The 15,469-nt window shown below is 44.2% G+C and overlaps 2 protein-coding genes across 2 annotated transcripts in view; both read right to left on the minus strand.

Annotated features, from left to right (window-relative positions):
* Positions 1-372: 372 nt before the first annotated feature.
* On the minus strand, positions 373-11,405 carry LOC131931471 (equilibrative nucleobase transporter 1-like). The gene is made up of 5 exons (XM_059288282.1): positions 11,192-11,405; positions 5,063-5,249; positions 2,791-2,911; positions 2,252-2,513; positions 373-1,555 (listed from the first exon to the last, which is right to left on the minus strand). The coding sequence occupies exons 2-5, from the start codon at positions 5,224-5,226 to the stop codon at positions 1,389-1,391; spliced, it is 714 nt and encodes a 237-aa protein (XP_059144265.1). The 5' UTR covers positions 5,227-5,249; positions 11,192-11,405; the 3' UTR covers positions 373-1,388.
* A 1,881-nt stretch (positions 11,406-13,286) lies between these two features.
* LOC131931479 (equilibrative nucleobase transporter 1) overlaps positions 13,287-15,469 on the minus strand; it is a 43,475-nt gene continuing 41,292 nt past the window's right edge. The window contains exons 4-5 of the mRNA XM_059288290.1: positions 14,317-14,521; positions 13,287-13,567 (exon numbers count right to left, since the gene is read on the minus strand). Coding sequence (XP_059144273.1) covers positions 13,287-13,567; positions 14,317-14,521 — 486 coding nt within the window. The remainder of the gene's footprint in view (positions 13,568-14,316; positions 14,522-15,469) is intronic.

Below are 15,469 nucleotides of genomic sequence, written 5' to 3' on the forward strand. Positions count from 1 at the left end.
ACAATATCCCAGGAGACGAGGTACAATATCCCAGGAGACGACGTTGGCTACAATATCCCAGGAAACGAGGTACAATATCCTAGGAGACGAGGTACAATATCCCAGGAGACGACGTTGGCTACAATATCCCAGGAGACAATTTCATATATGCAGACAAATTTATCCTAGTTCTGACAGAAGATATTTTTTTAAACAGTTACAATATATCGTCAGATATAAAGAAAATTATTACTTTCTAAAATCTAGTTTTTAAAAAAACAAAACAAAGATTGCTTGTTCTAAATAACTCTGCCAGTTACACATTAGTCGTGACAATATATAACATTTTTAAAATTAAAAATTGACTATATTTTTATTTACAAAAATAAAATAAAATAATAATTACACAACACGCAATCCATAGGCCTACAGTGTAAAATAAACACAATCAAATGAACTTTAATTACAGATTACCCATGTAAGAAGATTTGAAGCACACGCAGATGAGTATGTTAACTTTCAATGATTTTAAAAATACATCGCTTTAATATTAAGATAATGCATTGCTTTTTAAGACCCACTTATGTACATCATGTTTTATTATAAGATATGTCAGGTAGTCTGGTAGTTTAACGTGACCTTGGTCAGTTGGTTTTCAAACCAATACAGCTGGGATACATCTTCTGACCTTTGACCTAATTAGGCCATTGATCAATAAAGTAATCAATAAAACAGTACACTTTTGATCAGGGTTCGAACCTTGGACGAAGCGAATTGAATGTTGATAGCTGACAAATGTCTTCCAAAATCTGAAGTCCGATAACTTGTTTGGTGCTGTGAATTCTGGTGGCTAATTTTGTTCTGAGTTTAAATGTTGTACACCTGTTTTAGAAGACGTTGGTGGGAGGGAGGGGGGATATCCAGGTTTGTTGTGGTGTTGGGTGTGGAGTTGTAGCAGTTGGGTAGATGATCTTAGATCATAACACACAATGTTACGGCATTTGGTGAGTCCATAGTTTGCTGTAGCAGGTAGTTAGATGGCCACATCCTGTAAGACATTGTGTTGGGCTATTTGGTGATTCCATAACGTCATACACTATTGCGATATCAGATAGTTTATTACGATCTGGAGCAACGATATTTGTCCCCCTTGGTATTGTCTATGATATAAACTATGTTCAAACACGGAAGAACGGAATCAGCCATATCCGGTAACGACGTTCTAAAAAAATCTCTTCCTTTTGACTTTTATTTGCTGCCAAAAACGATTTTTTGACATTTGAATGGGATATGTTCTATCCTTCTAGTGGGTGATGTTTTACACGCTGTGATATAGCGCCTGCTGTGTTGTGGTATAGACGCACCACTCGTGGTGTTGTGGTGGAGGAGATGACAGCCATACCTCCAGCTTAGATGCGGATCAGGTCTAGAGAGTTGATGACTTCTTCCTCTTCTTCGTCGTACTCGTCTTCCGCCTGTCTGGGTTTAACGACCGGCTCGTCGTCGTCGATGGAGGTCTCGAGGATGACGCGAGGCTGACCGTTCCTGCCTCCCACGGCAGACATCTCCATGGTAACTGGGGGGAGAAAGGCAGGAAGTGACGTCAGAACTAGTTTGTGGTTAGTGGAGTTGTTACGGTAGGGACTGGTAGGTTAGGGTTAAAGATAGAGCTTGGTTTATTAAGTGGTGAGTAGTGTTGTTATATTTACGGTAGGGACTCGTGTTAGTATTAGAGATATTGTTTGGTTTATGGGTACCAGATGTGATATTGAAACCCTAAAGAAGGTCAGAATCGTATAGTAAAAGAAACTGCGTTACTATCTACATTTTATATTTGCCCGAGAATAAAAGGTCTAAATGTGATGATGTAACTTGAAAGACACAGATGATTAGTCACACATAAAACTAAAACAAGTCTCAGCGCTAACTAACCCATCTGTTCTTTATTAGCTCCAACACTAGTTGCGTTAGCCTCAATGACACATACAATTTTTTAAAGTTTTAGTTAAGTCATAGGTTTGATATTAAATTAGGCTTTTAAAAGTTAACGATATTTCATCGCAGGTCATTGGTATATCATCTTATGTTTTACTAAGTCATTGGCAAATTATCCTAGGTTCAAATAACTCATTAGCAAATGAACTCAGATTTTTACTGAGTCATTGGCATATCATTTCAGATTTTACTTAGTCATTGGTAAAACATCTTAGGTTTTATAAATTCCAACGATGTAGCCATCAACTAACGCTAACAAAAAAGAAGATAATTTTACCAGAATTTTGGTGAGGTATTTCTTTGACGTGGTTGACGTCACTGAACATGACCTTGTTGGTTTCACTGACGTCATTCTTGTTGCTGGGCAGGTTGATGTCGTCTGTCTCAATGTGCACGGACGGGGGGTTGTGGTTGGGTCGGCATGACCTCTCGCTCGAGTGGTCAGACTGGTCAAGGACGAGCCGCTTCCGGCAGTGGTCCCAGGTGTTGAGGGCGTGGACAAACGAGACGAGGGACAGGATCAGGAGCAGCACGTGCGCCTGGGTGTGACGGGATGGGGGGGGGGGAGGTTGTAAGTACTTCAGGAATGATTGGACGTGTACGCATGAACGAGAATGTGTATATGTTTACATGTTTACAGACTTGTAGGTATAAACATACACAAACAGTATATTATATATGTATATACATATATATATAATATATATATATATATATATATATATATATATATATATATATATATATATATGTATGTATATACATATAAGTGAGTGTGTTTGTGTGTGTGTGTGTGTTTATGTAACTAGAACATACCGGCAGCATGCTGTATTTTTTCACCAAAAATGTCCACACCGGAAACTGAAAGGCTGCAATAACAGCGCTGACTGCGCATGTCAAGCCGTACAACTTGCCCAAATGTTGGTGATTGAAATGTCTGGAGATGGAAAATAAAAAGTTAGAAACCCTTGGATGGACGCAAAAACACTAGGGCGGTATTGTCAGGTGGTTTCTTTCTTTAATGTTTTGTCGTCAGGGTAAAAATGTGTGGTTGTGTGTGGTTGTGTGGTTGTTTTTTGCGCTGTCTGTCTCAAAGTGTTAAATTGTTGGTAGTGATTGAGATTTGTGGTGTGTGGTTAAGGTTTTGATGTGTGAGGTTGGTAGTGGTTGTCAGTGTGTGAGTGATAGTTGATGTCGATGTGTGTGGTTGTCAGTGTTGACTGGTGTTGATGAGTGTGGTTGTGGGGGTTCAAAAGTTTTGATGTGGGTGGTTGTAGGGGTTGATGTGTGATGTTGTGGGGGTTGATGTTTGATCTTTTGGGGGTTGACTGGTTTCGGTGTGTGAGGTTGTGGGCGTTGATGTGTGAGGATGTGGGGGTTGATGTGTGTGGTTGTGGGGGTTGATGTGTGATGTTGTGGGGGTTGACTGGTTTTGATGTGTGAGGATGTGGGGTTTAATAGTTTTGATGTGGGTGGTTGTGTGGGTTGATGTGTGAGGTTGTGTGGGTTGATGTGTGATGTTGTGGGGTTGACTGGTTTTGATGTGTGAGGATGTGGGGTTTAATAGTTTTGATGTGGGTGGTTGTGTGGGTTGATGTGTGAGGTTGTGTGGGTTGATGTGTGATGTTGTGGGGTTGACTGGTTTTGATGTGTGAGGATGTGGGGGTTGATGTGTGTGGTTGTCATTGTAGTGTTTGATGCTCATATTTTTATGAGTTGCGAGTACTTGTAAACATTTTCCAAGACACGAGATTAAAACCTTCGGCTTGTACGACCTGTATTACCCCTTTGTCTACCCAACACAAAGTTTCTAAATCTAGAACCACGACTTAGGCTTAGGAAATGCATTGAAGGACGCGTACTACTTTGTCAGGAGAAGATCTTTCAAGATCCTCTAAGACATGTAAATCCTGGTTATCCCGGTGGCCAAATCTTGTTTTCCTTGGCCAGATCTGGGGCCACGTTACTGGCCAGCTGGGTAAATCACATTCTTGTTGAAGCCTCACCGTGGGCCCAAAGTGTGAATTGAATCAGCCCAAAAACACATGGCCGGCGTGAAGACATGAGCGGCGAGAGAAACGAGATTAGCGGCAGATCAATGGGGGCTAAGAATAATATTAGGCCAGGTTTTTTCCCCGTGTTCGGCCAAGTTTTCTTGCCAAAACAAAATTCAGTTTATTCCGGAATTTTTAAACACATATTTTCATTTAAAAGTATTTACGCTAAAAGAGTTTTAAGGTTATTTGATAATTTTAACAAATGTTTTTAGCTATAAAGATATAAAGGTCTTATTCATTTCCAAGTTTCCAACAAAGATTTGATGTAAATTGTGATGCGAAAGGTTATTAATCTAAAACACTTAAGATTGAGTAACATAATATATTTTTTTTATTTATTCGAAAAATTCTTAGAGACGTGGCTAGAGGAAGTTTCCAATGGACTGGTGTCGGGAATGTTCTGAGGACGAGTGTCAGTTTTCCTATTGGTGGTGTCTGCAGACGTCCTCCTATTACAGATGAATGTTACTTTAAGGTGCCTGCTACTTACAGCGACCTACTACTTACAGCGACCTACAACTTACAGGGACCTACAACTTACAGGTGCCTACTACATACAGGTGCATGTTACTTACAGCGACCTACACCCTACAGGGACCTACTACTTACAAGGACCTACTACTTACAAGGACCTACTACTTACAAGGACCTACTACTTACAGGTGCCTACTACTTACAGGGACCTACTACAGGGACCTACTACTTACAGGGACCTACTACTTACAAGGACCTACTACTTACAGGTGCCTACTACTTACAGGGACCTACTACAGGGACCTACTACTTACAGGGACCTACTACAGGGACCTACTACCTACATGGACCTACTACCTACAGGGACCTACTACAGGGACCTACTACTTACAGGGACCTACTACAGGGACCTACTACGTACAGCGACCTACAAATCACAGGGACCTACTACCTACAGGGACCTACTACCTACAGGGACCTACTACGTACAGGGACCTACAACTCACAGGGACCTACTACGTACAGGGACCTACTACTTACAGGGATCTACTACTTACAGGTGCATGATGAAGGCGCACATGGTGGTCTGTGTAAAGACCTTGTGAAGGACGTTGAAGAGGGTCGAGATGGCCTTGGATGACCTCTCCTCCAGCATGTCCACGCCCAGCTCCACCACGGCCAGCAGTGACGTCAGCACAATGGCGGGCACGATCCGCTGCATCTGCTGTGTGGCTGGCGTTGTACCTGGTGGGACACAGGGGGGGGGGTGAGATTGACGACATGCTTATAGGTGTAGATACCTATACACAGTGGCGTAGGCAGGGGGGGGGGTTAGGGGGGGGGTCATAAACCCCCCCATAGACCCCTCGGTATATATATATATATATATATATATATATATAAAGTATGAGGGGGGGGGGGGGAAATTGAAATTTTGAGGGGGGGGGGGGGTGCAAATCGAAAGTTTGTCCCCGGGTAAAAATTGGAACCCCCCCCCCCCCCCGTTGAGACGATCCCGGCTACGCCACTGCGTATACACATCAGTGTTACATGTATATAAACTTACACATTTGTGTTAGATGAAAGTAAATATACACATAAATTTTACATGCCCATACACTCGGTACAAAAAGAAGAGATTGTAAAGCGTATCGTTCATACACATTTTTTCTACAAGAACGCCACCCCAGAGTTCTAAACGTCTGTGGTTCAAGTAGGAGAGCCTAGAACAGTTGAACTAACGTCCCAGATACTGACTGTAATAACTGAGTACCCTACTCGTCTAATTAAACTAATTAAAGTCACTGAATTTAAGAACACTCGAGGAATCAGATCTCGTTGATTCGAATCCTTGAATTAAAGTTATTAGATTTAACTTTTAATGAATAAAACCTCATTTAATCTCATTAAATCGAATTTTTGCACAAACTATTGATTAGAGTCCCCAGCTACTGAATAAGTATTCCAGTTATAGACTAAAGGGTCCTAGGACCTTTGACCACAGGTGCTTTGACCATAGGGGGTTTGACCATAGGGGGTTTGACCAAAGCGGAGCTTTGACCATAGGGGCTTTGACCATAGGGGGTTTGACCACAGCGGGCCTTTGACCATAGCGGTGCTTTGACCATAGGGGATTTGATCATAGGGGGTTTGACCATAGGGGGTTTGACCACAGGTGTTTTCTCAGCAGAGGGTCTTTGATCACAGGTGGTCTATCAACGGGTGTTTGATCACAAGCGCTGTGTCCGGCTTTGATCATAGGCGTTTTGTCCACATAGGGTCTTTGATCTCAGGTGTTTTGTTTCCAGTTGAAACTTGGAATCAAATGCACGCGATTGGCGATGGTGTAGCACGAACAAATAACATTTGTGAAAGATGGCATTACAGTCTTCAGTCTCTCCTCCAATGTAGTCACCCAACAATGTGGCGTTTCCTTGAAGGTCTACAGATGGACTGCACACGGCAAAAGACAACTTTCTTGCAAGGTGTCGCAGAGCAAGCTACCCAGCTGAGAAGCGATACAAGATGCTGCACGAAAAAAGTACAACGTGCTGTCCAGACATATGGTCAAACAGATGTACTGACATATTTGCGTGCTATAGCACATCTGTCAATTAGTTAACCATTTTATGTATTACATCTTTGACTATATTGTTGGCAAGTTTTGTATCATTTTTATCCTTTATATATGCTATGTATTTTCAAGTAGATCTATAATATTTATTTGTGAAACTTGTTATATGTCGCATGTGACCTACTTAGGTCGAGTCAGGTTCCATTTTTATTTTGACATTGTATAATACCTTATATGGATTGATGGTGCAACTACCGGGGTTTTTCCACTGTCTTATTAAGGGTGTCTAGGACCCAGAAATTTTCCATTAAGATCTGATTGATTGATTCTGATCAGATGACCATCCCAACCAATGGCTACATGAGTTGAGGATAACCTCCCCTGTTGCATAAGTCTTTAACTGCACCGCACACTCGCAACACGTGGCAGTCTACCTTGATCAAACGGTCTATTAAGACCAGGCCGTCCATATTGTCCGGCAATAGATTCTGACCATTTGAACGTGAGAGAACTTAAGTCCTGTGTGTGCTATGCTTTCTTAAGTTGTTTTAGTCTTCTAGTATAATATTACTTGTCGCCAAGTGATTCATGAAGCTATAGCAGTGTTGTGTGACCTGTGGCTATTTTTATACAGTGTTGAAATCTGTGATAGTGTTTTTTCTTACGCTTTGTAAGTTGGGTTTTATTATTTTATAAATTAAATATTTTATCTAGTTTAACCTTGTGTTCTGCCACAACTGTGTTCGCTTATTAAAGGTTGTATGCAGATTGGATGAGTGTTAACTTCAATAGTATCACTAGTTTTCCCTAGGCGTCGAATTCGAGCCCTAGTGTGTTGTTGAGTTAGTGTTCATTCATTTAGGCTGTAAGTCATTTGCATATAACCCCGAAAAAAGAATCCGGGGACGTTCACCATCTATCTGGCTGGTAGATAGGTAAACGTTACACGCATTATTTGTGTTTCATTTATATTTAAAATAAATCTATGAGGCCTAGCACCAGCCTTTATAGTTCTTGTCTTTTTTTTAAATACATGTTAATTTCTATTAACGTACTCTCAGGAAACATGTATAAAATCGTGTTAATTGTATCACACCTATGATCAAAGCCGGACACAGCGCTTGTGATCAAACACCCGTTGATAGACCACCAGATATTGTCTAAACACTTCTCCAGATATTGACTAGAAACTGCAGATATTCCCCCACCGACCGCTATATACTAGAACTGGCGTAGTGCCGGTCTATCAGGACCCCTAGAACTGATGACTTACCCAGTTCCCTGGCGTATTGCCGGTCTAACCCCCTAGAACTGATGACTTACCCAGTTCCCTGGTGTAGTGCCATGACTTACCCAGTTCCCTGGCGTAGTGCCATGACTTACCCAGTTCCCTGGCGTTGTGCCGGTCTATCAGGACCCCTTAGAACTGATGACTTACCCAGTTCCCTGGTGTAGTGCCATGACTTACCCAGTTCCCTGGCGTAGTGCCGGTCTATCAGGACCCTCTAGAACTGATGACTTACCCAGTTCCCTGGCGTATTGCCGGTCTAACCCCCTAGAACTGATGACTTACCCAGTTCCCTGGTGTAGTGCCATGACTTACCCAGTTCCCTGGCGTAGTGCCGGTCTATCAGGACCCTCTAGAACTGATGACTTACCCAGTTCCCTGGCGTATTGCCGGTCTAACCCCCTAGAACTGATGACTTACCCAGTTCCCTGGTGTAGTGCCATGACTTACCCAGTTCCCTGGCGTAGTGCCATGACTTACCCAGTTCCCTGGCGTTGTGCCGGTCTATCAGGACCCCTTAGAACTGATGACTTACCCAGTTCCCTGGCGTTGTGCCAGTCTATCAGGACCCCCTAGAACTGATGACTTACCCAGTTCCCTGGCGTAGTGCCGGTCTAACCCCCTAGAACTGATGACTTACCCAGTTCCCTGGCGTTGTGCCGGTCTATCAGGACCCCCTAGAACTGATGACTTACCCAGTTCCCTGGCGTAGTGCCGGTCTAACCCTCTAGAACTGATGACTTACCCAGTTCCCTGGCGTAGTGCCGGTCTATCAGGACCCCCTAGAACTGATGACTTACCCAGTTCCTGGCGTAGTGCCGGTCTATCAGGACCCCCTAGAACTGATGACTTACCCAGTTCCCTGGCGTAGTGCCGGTCTAACCCCCTAGAACTGATGACTTACCCAGTTCCCTGGCGTAGTGCCGGTCTAACCCCCTAGAACTGATGACTTACCCAGTTCCCTGGCGTATTGCCGGTCTAACCCCCTAGAACTGATGACTTACCCAGTTCCCTGGCGTAGTGCCGGTCTATCAGGGCCCCTGATGACTTACCCAGTTCCCTGGCGTAGTGCCGGTCTATCAGGACCACCTAGAACTGATGACTTACCCAGTTCCCTGGCGTAGTGCCGGTCTATCAGGACCCCATAGAACTGATGACTTACCCAGTTCCCTGGCGTAGTGCCGGTCTATCAGGACCCCCTAGAACTGATGACTTACCCAGTTCCCTGGCGTAGTGCCGGTCTATCAGGACCCCCTAGAACTGATGACTTACCCAGTTCCCTGGCGTAGTGCCGGTCTATCAGGGCCCCTGATGACTTACCCAGTTCCCTGGCGTAGTGCCGGTCTATCAGGACCACCTAGAACTGATGACTTACCCAGTTCCCTGGCGTAGTGCCGGTCTATCAGGACCCCATAGAACTGATGACTTACCCAGTTCCCTGGCGTAGTGCCGGTCTATCAGGACCCCCTAGAACTGATGACTTACCCAGTTCCCTGGCGTATTGCCGGTCTAACCCCCTAGAACTGATGACTTACCCAGTTCCCTGGTGTAGTGCCATGACTTACCCAGTTCCCTGGCGTAGTGCCATGACTTACCCAGTTCCCTGGCGTTGTGCCGGTCTATCAGGACCCCTTAGAACTGATGACTTACCCAGTTCCCTGGCGTTGTGCCGGTCTATCAGGACCCCTTAGAACTGATGACTTACCCAGTTCCCTGGCGTAGTGCCGGTCTATCAGGGCCCCTGATGACTTACCCAGTTCCCTGGCGTTGTGCCAGTCTATCAGGACCCCCTAGAACTGATGACTTTCCCAGTTCCCTGGCGTAGTGCCGGTCTAACCCCCTAGAACTGATGACTTACCCAGTTCCCTGGCGTTGTGCCGGTCTATCAGGACCCCCTAGAACTGATGACTTACCCAGTTCCCTGGCGTAGTGCCGGTCTAACCCCCTAGAACTGATGACTTACCCAGTTCCCTGGCGTAGTGCCGGTCTATCAGGACCCCCTAGAACTGATGACTTACCCAGTTCCCTGGCGTAGTGCCGGTCTATCAGGGCCCCTGATGACTTACCCAGTTCCCTGGCGTAGTGCCGGTCTATCAGGACCACCTAGAACTGATGACTTACCCAGTTCCCTGGCGTAGTGCCGGTCTATCAGGACCCCATAGAACTGATGACTTACCCAGTTCCCTGGCGTAGTGCCGGTCTAACCCCCTAGAACTGATGACTTACCCAGTTCCCTGGCGTAGTGCCGGTCTAACCCCCTAGAACTGATGACTTACCCAGTTCCCTGGCGTAGTGCCGGTCTAACCCCCTAGAACTGATGACTTACCCAGTTCCCTGGCGTAGTGCCGGTCTATCAGGACCCCATAGAACTGATGACTTACCCAGTTCCCTGGCGTAGTGCCGGTCTAACCCCCTAGAACTGATGACTTACCCAGTTCCCTGGCGTAGTGCCGGTCTAACCCCCTAGAACTGATGACTTACCCAGTTCCCTGGCGTAGTGCCGGTCTAACCCCCTAGAACTGATGACTTACCCAGTTCCCTGGCGTAGTGCCGGTCTATCAGGACCCCCTAGAACTGATGACTTACCCAGTTCCCTGGCGTAGTGCCGGTCTATCAGGATCCCATAGAACTGATGACTTACCCAGTTCCCTGGCGTAGTGCCGGTCTAACCCCCTAGAACTGATGACTTACCCAGTTCCCTGGCGTAGTGCCGGTCTAACCCCCTAGAACTGATGACTTACCCAGTTCCCTGGCGTAGTGCCGGTCTAACCCCCTAGAACTGATGACTTACCCAGTTCCCTGGCGTAGTGCCGGTCTATTAGGACCCCCTAGAACTGATGACTTACCCAGTTCCCTGGCGTAGTGCCGGTCTAACCCCCTAGAACTGATGACTAACCCAGTTCCCTGGTGTAGTGCCATGACTTACCCGGTTCCCTGGCGTAGTGCCGGTCTATCAGGACCCCCTAGAACTGATGACTTACCCAGTTCCCTGGTGTAGTGCCATGACTTACCCAGTTCCCTGGCGTAGTGCCGGTCTATCAGGACCCCCTAGAACTGATGACTTACCCAGTTCCCTGGCGTAGTGCCGGTCTAACCCCCTAGAACTGATGACTTAACCAGTTCCCTGGCGTAGTGCCGGTCTAACCCCCTAGAACTGATGACTTACCCAGTTCCTGGCGTAGTGCCGGTCTATCAGGACCCCCTAGAACTGATGACTTACCCAGTTCCCTGGCGTAGTGCCGGTCTAACCCCCTAGAACTGATGACTTACCCAGTTCCTGGCGTAGTGCCGGTCTATCAGGAACCCCTAGAACTGATGACTTACCCAGTTCCCTGACGTAGTGCCGGTCTATCAGTACCCCCACCAGTGGAGACGAGACCAGCGCCAACAGCTGCACAACGCCGAAGTAAGTCTCAAAGTCTGGGGAGAGAGAGGGAGAGAGAGGGAGAGAGAGGGAGAAAGAGGTTCAGGCGACTTGTTGGAGATTATTGAAATCATCGGTTCGTTTTTTAAACGGATTAAACTGAGAGCTTATTTATTTTAGACCCACTATCATTGCGCTTTAAAACTGACCTTTCCTGTCCTGGCGGTCTATGGGGCAGATGAAGTAGAGTTGACCTTTTCGTGACCTCAGTATATAAAGGGATAGTGTGGTTAGCACTATACTAAGAAGCCGTTACTTTCCCTAACGTGTGTCAAGTACCCATTAGAACTGGTGGGCTACGGAATTTATTTTCAGGATACGAGCTCAAGGCTTTCGAGCCAACTAAACCACGTACATAAATCGTGCTTCTATAATGCATTTAGGCTCCATTAAATTGCTACTGACCAGTAGCCCCAAGATCTGACAGATAATTTGGCTTATCCTGTGGCCCCATAATCCTGATTACCCGGAGGCCACATAATCTGACTTATTTCTGTGGTCCCATAATCTAAGAATTACTATTTAACCAGTGACAGCCATGATACATAAGATAATCCGGTTTATTGTCCAATGTTCTAAGAGATAATCCGCCTTACCCAGTGGCCCCAAGATCTAAGAAATAATCCTATTTAATCAGTGACACCCATGTACTAAGAAATAATCTAACTCACCTAGTGGTCCCATAATCTAAGAGATAATCCAACTCACCCAGTGCTCCCATAATCTAAGATAATCCAACTCACCCAGTGCTCCCATAATCTAAGAGATAATCCAACCCACCCAGTAGTCCCATAATCTAAGAGATAATCCAACCCACCCAGTGGTCCCATAATCTAAGAGATAATCCAACTCACCCATTGGTCCTATAATCTAAGAGATAATCCAACTCACCCAGTTGTCCTATAATCTAAGAGATAATCCAACTCACCCATTGGTCCCATAATCTAAGAGATAATCCAACTCACCCAGTGATCAAATAATCTAAGAGATAATCCAACTCACCCAGTGCTCCCATAATCTAAGAGATAATCCAACCCACCCAGTGGTCCCATAATCTAAGAGATAATCCAACTTACCCAGTGCTCCCATAATCTAAGAGATAATCCAACTTACCCAGTAGTCCTATAATCTAAGAGATAATCCAACTCACCTAGTGGTCCCATAATCTAAGAGATAATCCAACTCACCCAGTGGTCCCATAATCTAAGAGATAATCCAACCCATCCAGTGGTCCCATAATCTAAGAGATAATCCAACTCACCCAGTGGTCCCATAATCTAAGAGATAATCCAACCCATCCAGTGGTCCCATAATCTAAGAGATAATCCAACTCACCCAGTGGTCCCATAATCTAAGAGATAATCCAACTCACCCAGTGGTCCCATAATCTAAGAGATAACCCAACTCACCCAGTGGTCCCATAATCTAAGATAATCCAACTCACCCAGTGGTCCCATAATCTAAGAGATAATCGAACTCACCCAGTGGTCCCATAATCTAAGAGATAATCCAACTCACCAATTGGTCCCATAATCTAAGAGATAATCCAACTCACCCAGTGGTCCCATAATCTAAGAGATAATCCAACTCACCCATTGGTCCCATAATCTAAGAGATAATCCAACTCACCCATTGGTCCCATAATCTAAGAGTTAATCCAACTCACCAAGTGATCAAATAATCTAAGAGATAATCCAACTCACCCAGTGGTCCCATAATCTAAGAGATAATCCAACCCACCCAGTGGTCCCATAATCTAAGAGATAATCCAACTCACCCAGTGGTCCCATAATCTAAGAGATAATCCAACTCACCCAGTGGTCCTATAATCTAAGAGATAATCCAACTCACCCACTGGTCCCATAATCTAAGAGATAATCCAACTTATCCAGTGGTCCCATAATCTAAGAGATAATCCAATTCACCCAGTGGTCCCATAATCTAAGAGATAATCCACCTCACCCAGTGCCCCCATAATCTAAGAGATAATCCAACTCACCCAGTGCCCCCATAATCTAAGAGATAATCCAACTCACCCAGTGGTCCCATAATCTCCAGGCCGGCTATCTCCACGACCCTCATCTCAAAGACAGCCTCATGCAGCTTGTGAATGCCGAACCACAGGAGCGACCAGACGAACAGCGGCTGGACGGCGGTGGGGGAAAACCTGGGCGGGGGGCGCCGGCACCGAGTGACGCCAGCCTCTGTCGAAGCGTAATCGGTAAGTGGGGAGGAGTCGGGGTACATGTGGGGGTCAAGGTCGGGGTCAAGGTCTTCTATAGAAGATCGAGAGAGGTGGGAGGGAATTTGTTAGGTCATGCGTGTCTTAATGTTTTTTATTCTAGCTTAAAACTAGATTGTTAAAATACAAATAAAGTTAGCTAGCAATTATCAATGAACTTTTTAAAGTAACCTGGCATTGATTCATTGTATGTGTGAAGTGGGACCTATTTACACAATTTTTGTTTTGTTTCAGCTTCACGTTTCACGATTATTTGTCAAATAAAAAAAATTCAATCATAAGACGTTTAGACGTACTTTTAACATAGAAGAGGTATTCTTTTCGAAATGTTTTGGGTGGGGGTTAGGGTTATGAAGTACGGTAATTAAGGTTATTATAAAATGTTGGAAATTAATGTTTAAGATTATGATTTTGAATAGAGTTAAGTTAACATAAGATGCAGAAAAAGAGAAACGGAGTGGGGTTAGCGTTTAACGCAAAATAATTCTTTAACGATTTTGTTGAGTATTTTTAGAATTTTGCCACAAAACGTGACAAAAGTCACGTGTAACGCGTGAAGTGTGACTGAGAGACGTGAAGCGTGAACCAGTGAAGCTGAAGCTGACGTGACAAGTTGTATGCTATGTGTGACAACAGCGTGACAATCTACCCAGAGCTACGATATAAAATAATTAATGAATTCAAATTGTATTACTGCTACCAGTTATACATGTATTTTCTATAGGTAATTAGTGTAGACTATCAATTTTATTAAAAGAAGGTGGAGCCGAGGCCCCAACTCACCTGACATGCGCCTCTGCCACGCCCTCTGCTTACGTAACATGGCCTCGTCCAGCGATTGGTTGCGCCGTTTGCCGTAGTCTGCCGGAAGTGGCCAGGGAATCCTTGTCTTGGGCAAGAAGGCCACGGTGGAGACGAGCATAGGGACGATACCGATGGTGAGAAACATGAAGGACGTCTGAACGTCAACACCTATGGTGTGGAACAGCTGGGGGTGGGTGAGTGGGGGGGGGGATAAAAACATTCTTTATATATATATATATATTAGAGCTGATTTCCCCCAACACAACTATATCAACATGTTATACGCTATATGGCCCGTTGACATCAGCCTGCTTTACTTTCATGATTTCCTTCAGTAGTCTTTGTCCACCCAAGAACTACCCGCAAGGCAGCAGTTGTTTGATTTTAGAAGTTTCTCTTCTAGATGGGTTACTGTCCCCAGGATTGTAGGAAAAAAAGTCACAGGAAAAAAAACACAGGAAAAAAAACACAGAAAAAAAGTCACAGGAAAAAAAGTCACAGGAAAAAAAGTCACAGGAAAAAAAGTCACAAATATATTTTTGCATGATATTTGTTAATGCTTTTATGTATTAAATATTTAGAGAGTGCAAATTAACTTAGGATTAATTAAATGTAATGTAATGTGTGTAGGCTGTATACGCATAGGAATTTTTATAATTCATCTAAAAATATTTAGTATGAAGTATGTCGATTGTAATTATTTTAAACTTAAGATTAGTAGCATTTAATAGAATGCTCCTAAGTCCACGTTTTTCATCGTGTTTTTTTTTTTAAATACAAATATTAAATTACCGTGAAATGGTAAGTTCATCTGACTTGCTGCCCTCAACTCATGGCAACAATAGTTATGTTTAGTTCAACCACCTTTACTGCCCACATTTATCACGCTCATTACAAACTTAGGATCAAAACAGAAAGCCGACAAGGTTCAAAGGGAGTCATTGACGCATAACGTCAACAACACAAAAAATGTTCGGACAATGACTACTGAGGAGAGGCCGACCAGAGAATAGCCTACGGCAAAATGTGCCTAAATTTCTTTTATAATTAACTTTTCTACCGCGTATTTAACTACGTAACAAAATTTGAGATTGTTATGTTAATTATCTTAGAGTATTTTTACTTACAATTG

The sequence above is a fragment of the Physella acuta genome, unplaced genomic scaffold (genome assembly GCF_028476545.2).
Source record: "Physella acuta isolate Inbredline_101_S28 unplaced genomic scaffold, ASM2847654v3 ptg001978l, whole genome shotgun sequence".
Taxonomy (NCBI): Eukaryota; Metazoa; Mollusca; class Gastropoda; family Physidae; genus Physella; species Physella acuta.

What these genes read in the sequence shown, in the direction of transcription:
- LOC131931471 (XM_059288282.1), bottom strand. Translation starts at nt 5,226, where the DNA reads ATGCAGCGGATCGTGCCCGCCATTGTGCTGACGTCACTGCTGGCCGTG. An exon ending in AAAAATACAGCATGCTGCCG is followed by an intron (nt 2,514 to 2,790) that starts GTATGTTCTAGT and finishes CGTCACACCCAG; the next exon opens with GCGCACGTGCTGCTCCTGAT. An exon ending in AATACCTCACCAAAATTCTG is followed by an intron (nt 1,556 to 2,251) that starts GTAAAATTATCT and finishes TTCTCCCCCCAG; the next exon opens with TTACCATGGAGATGTCTGCC.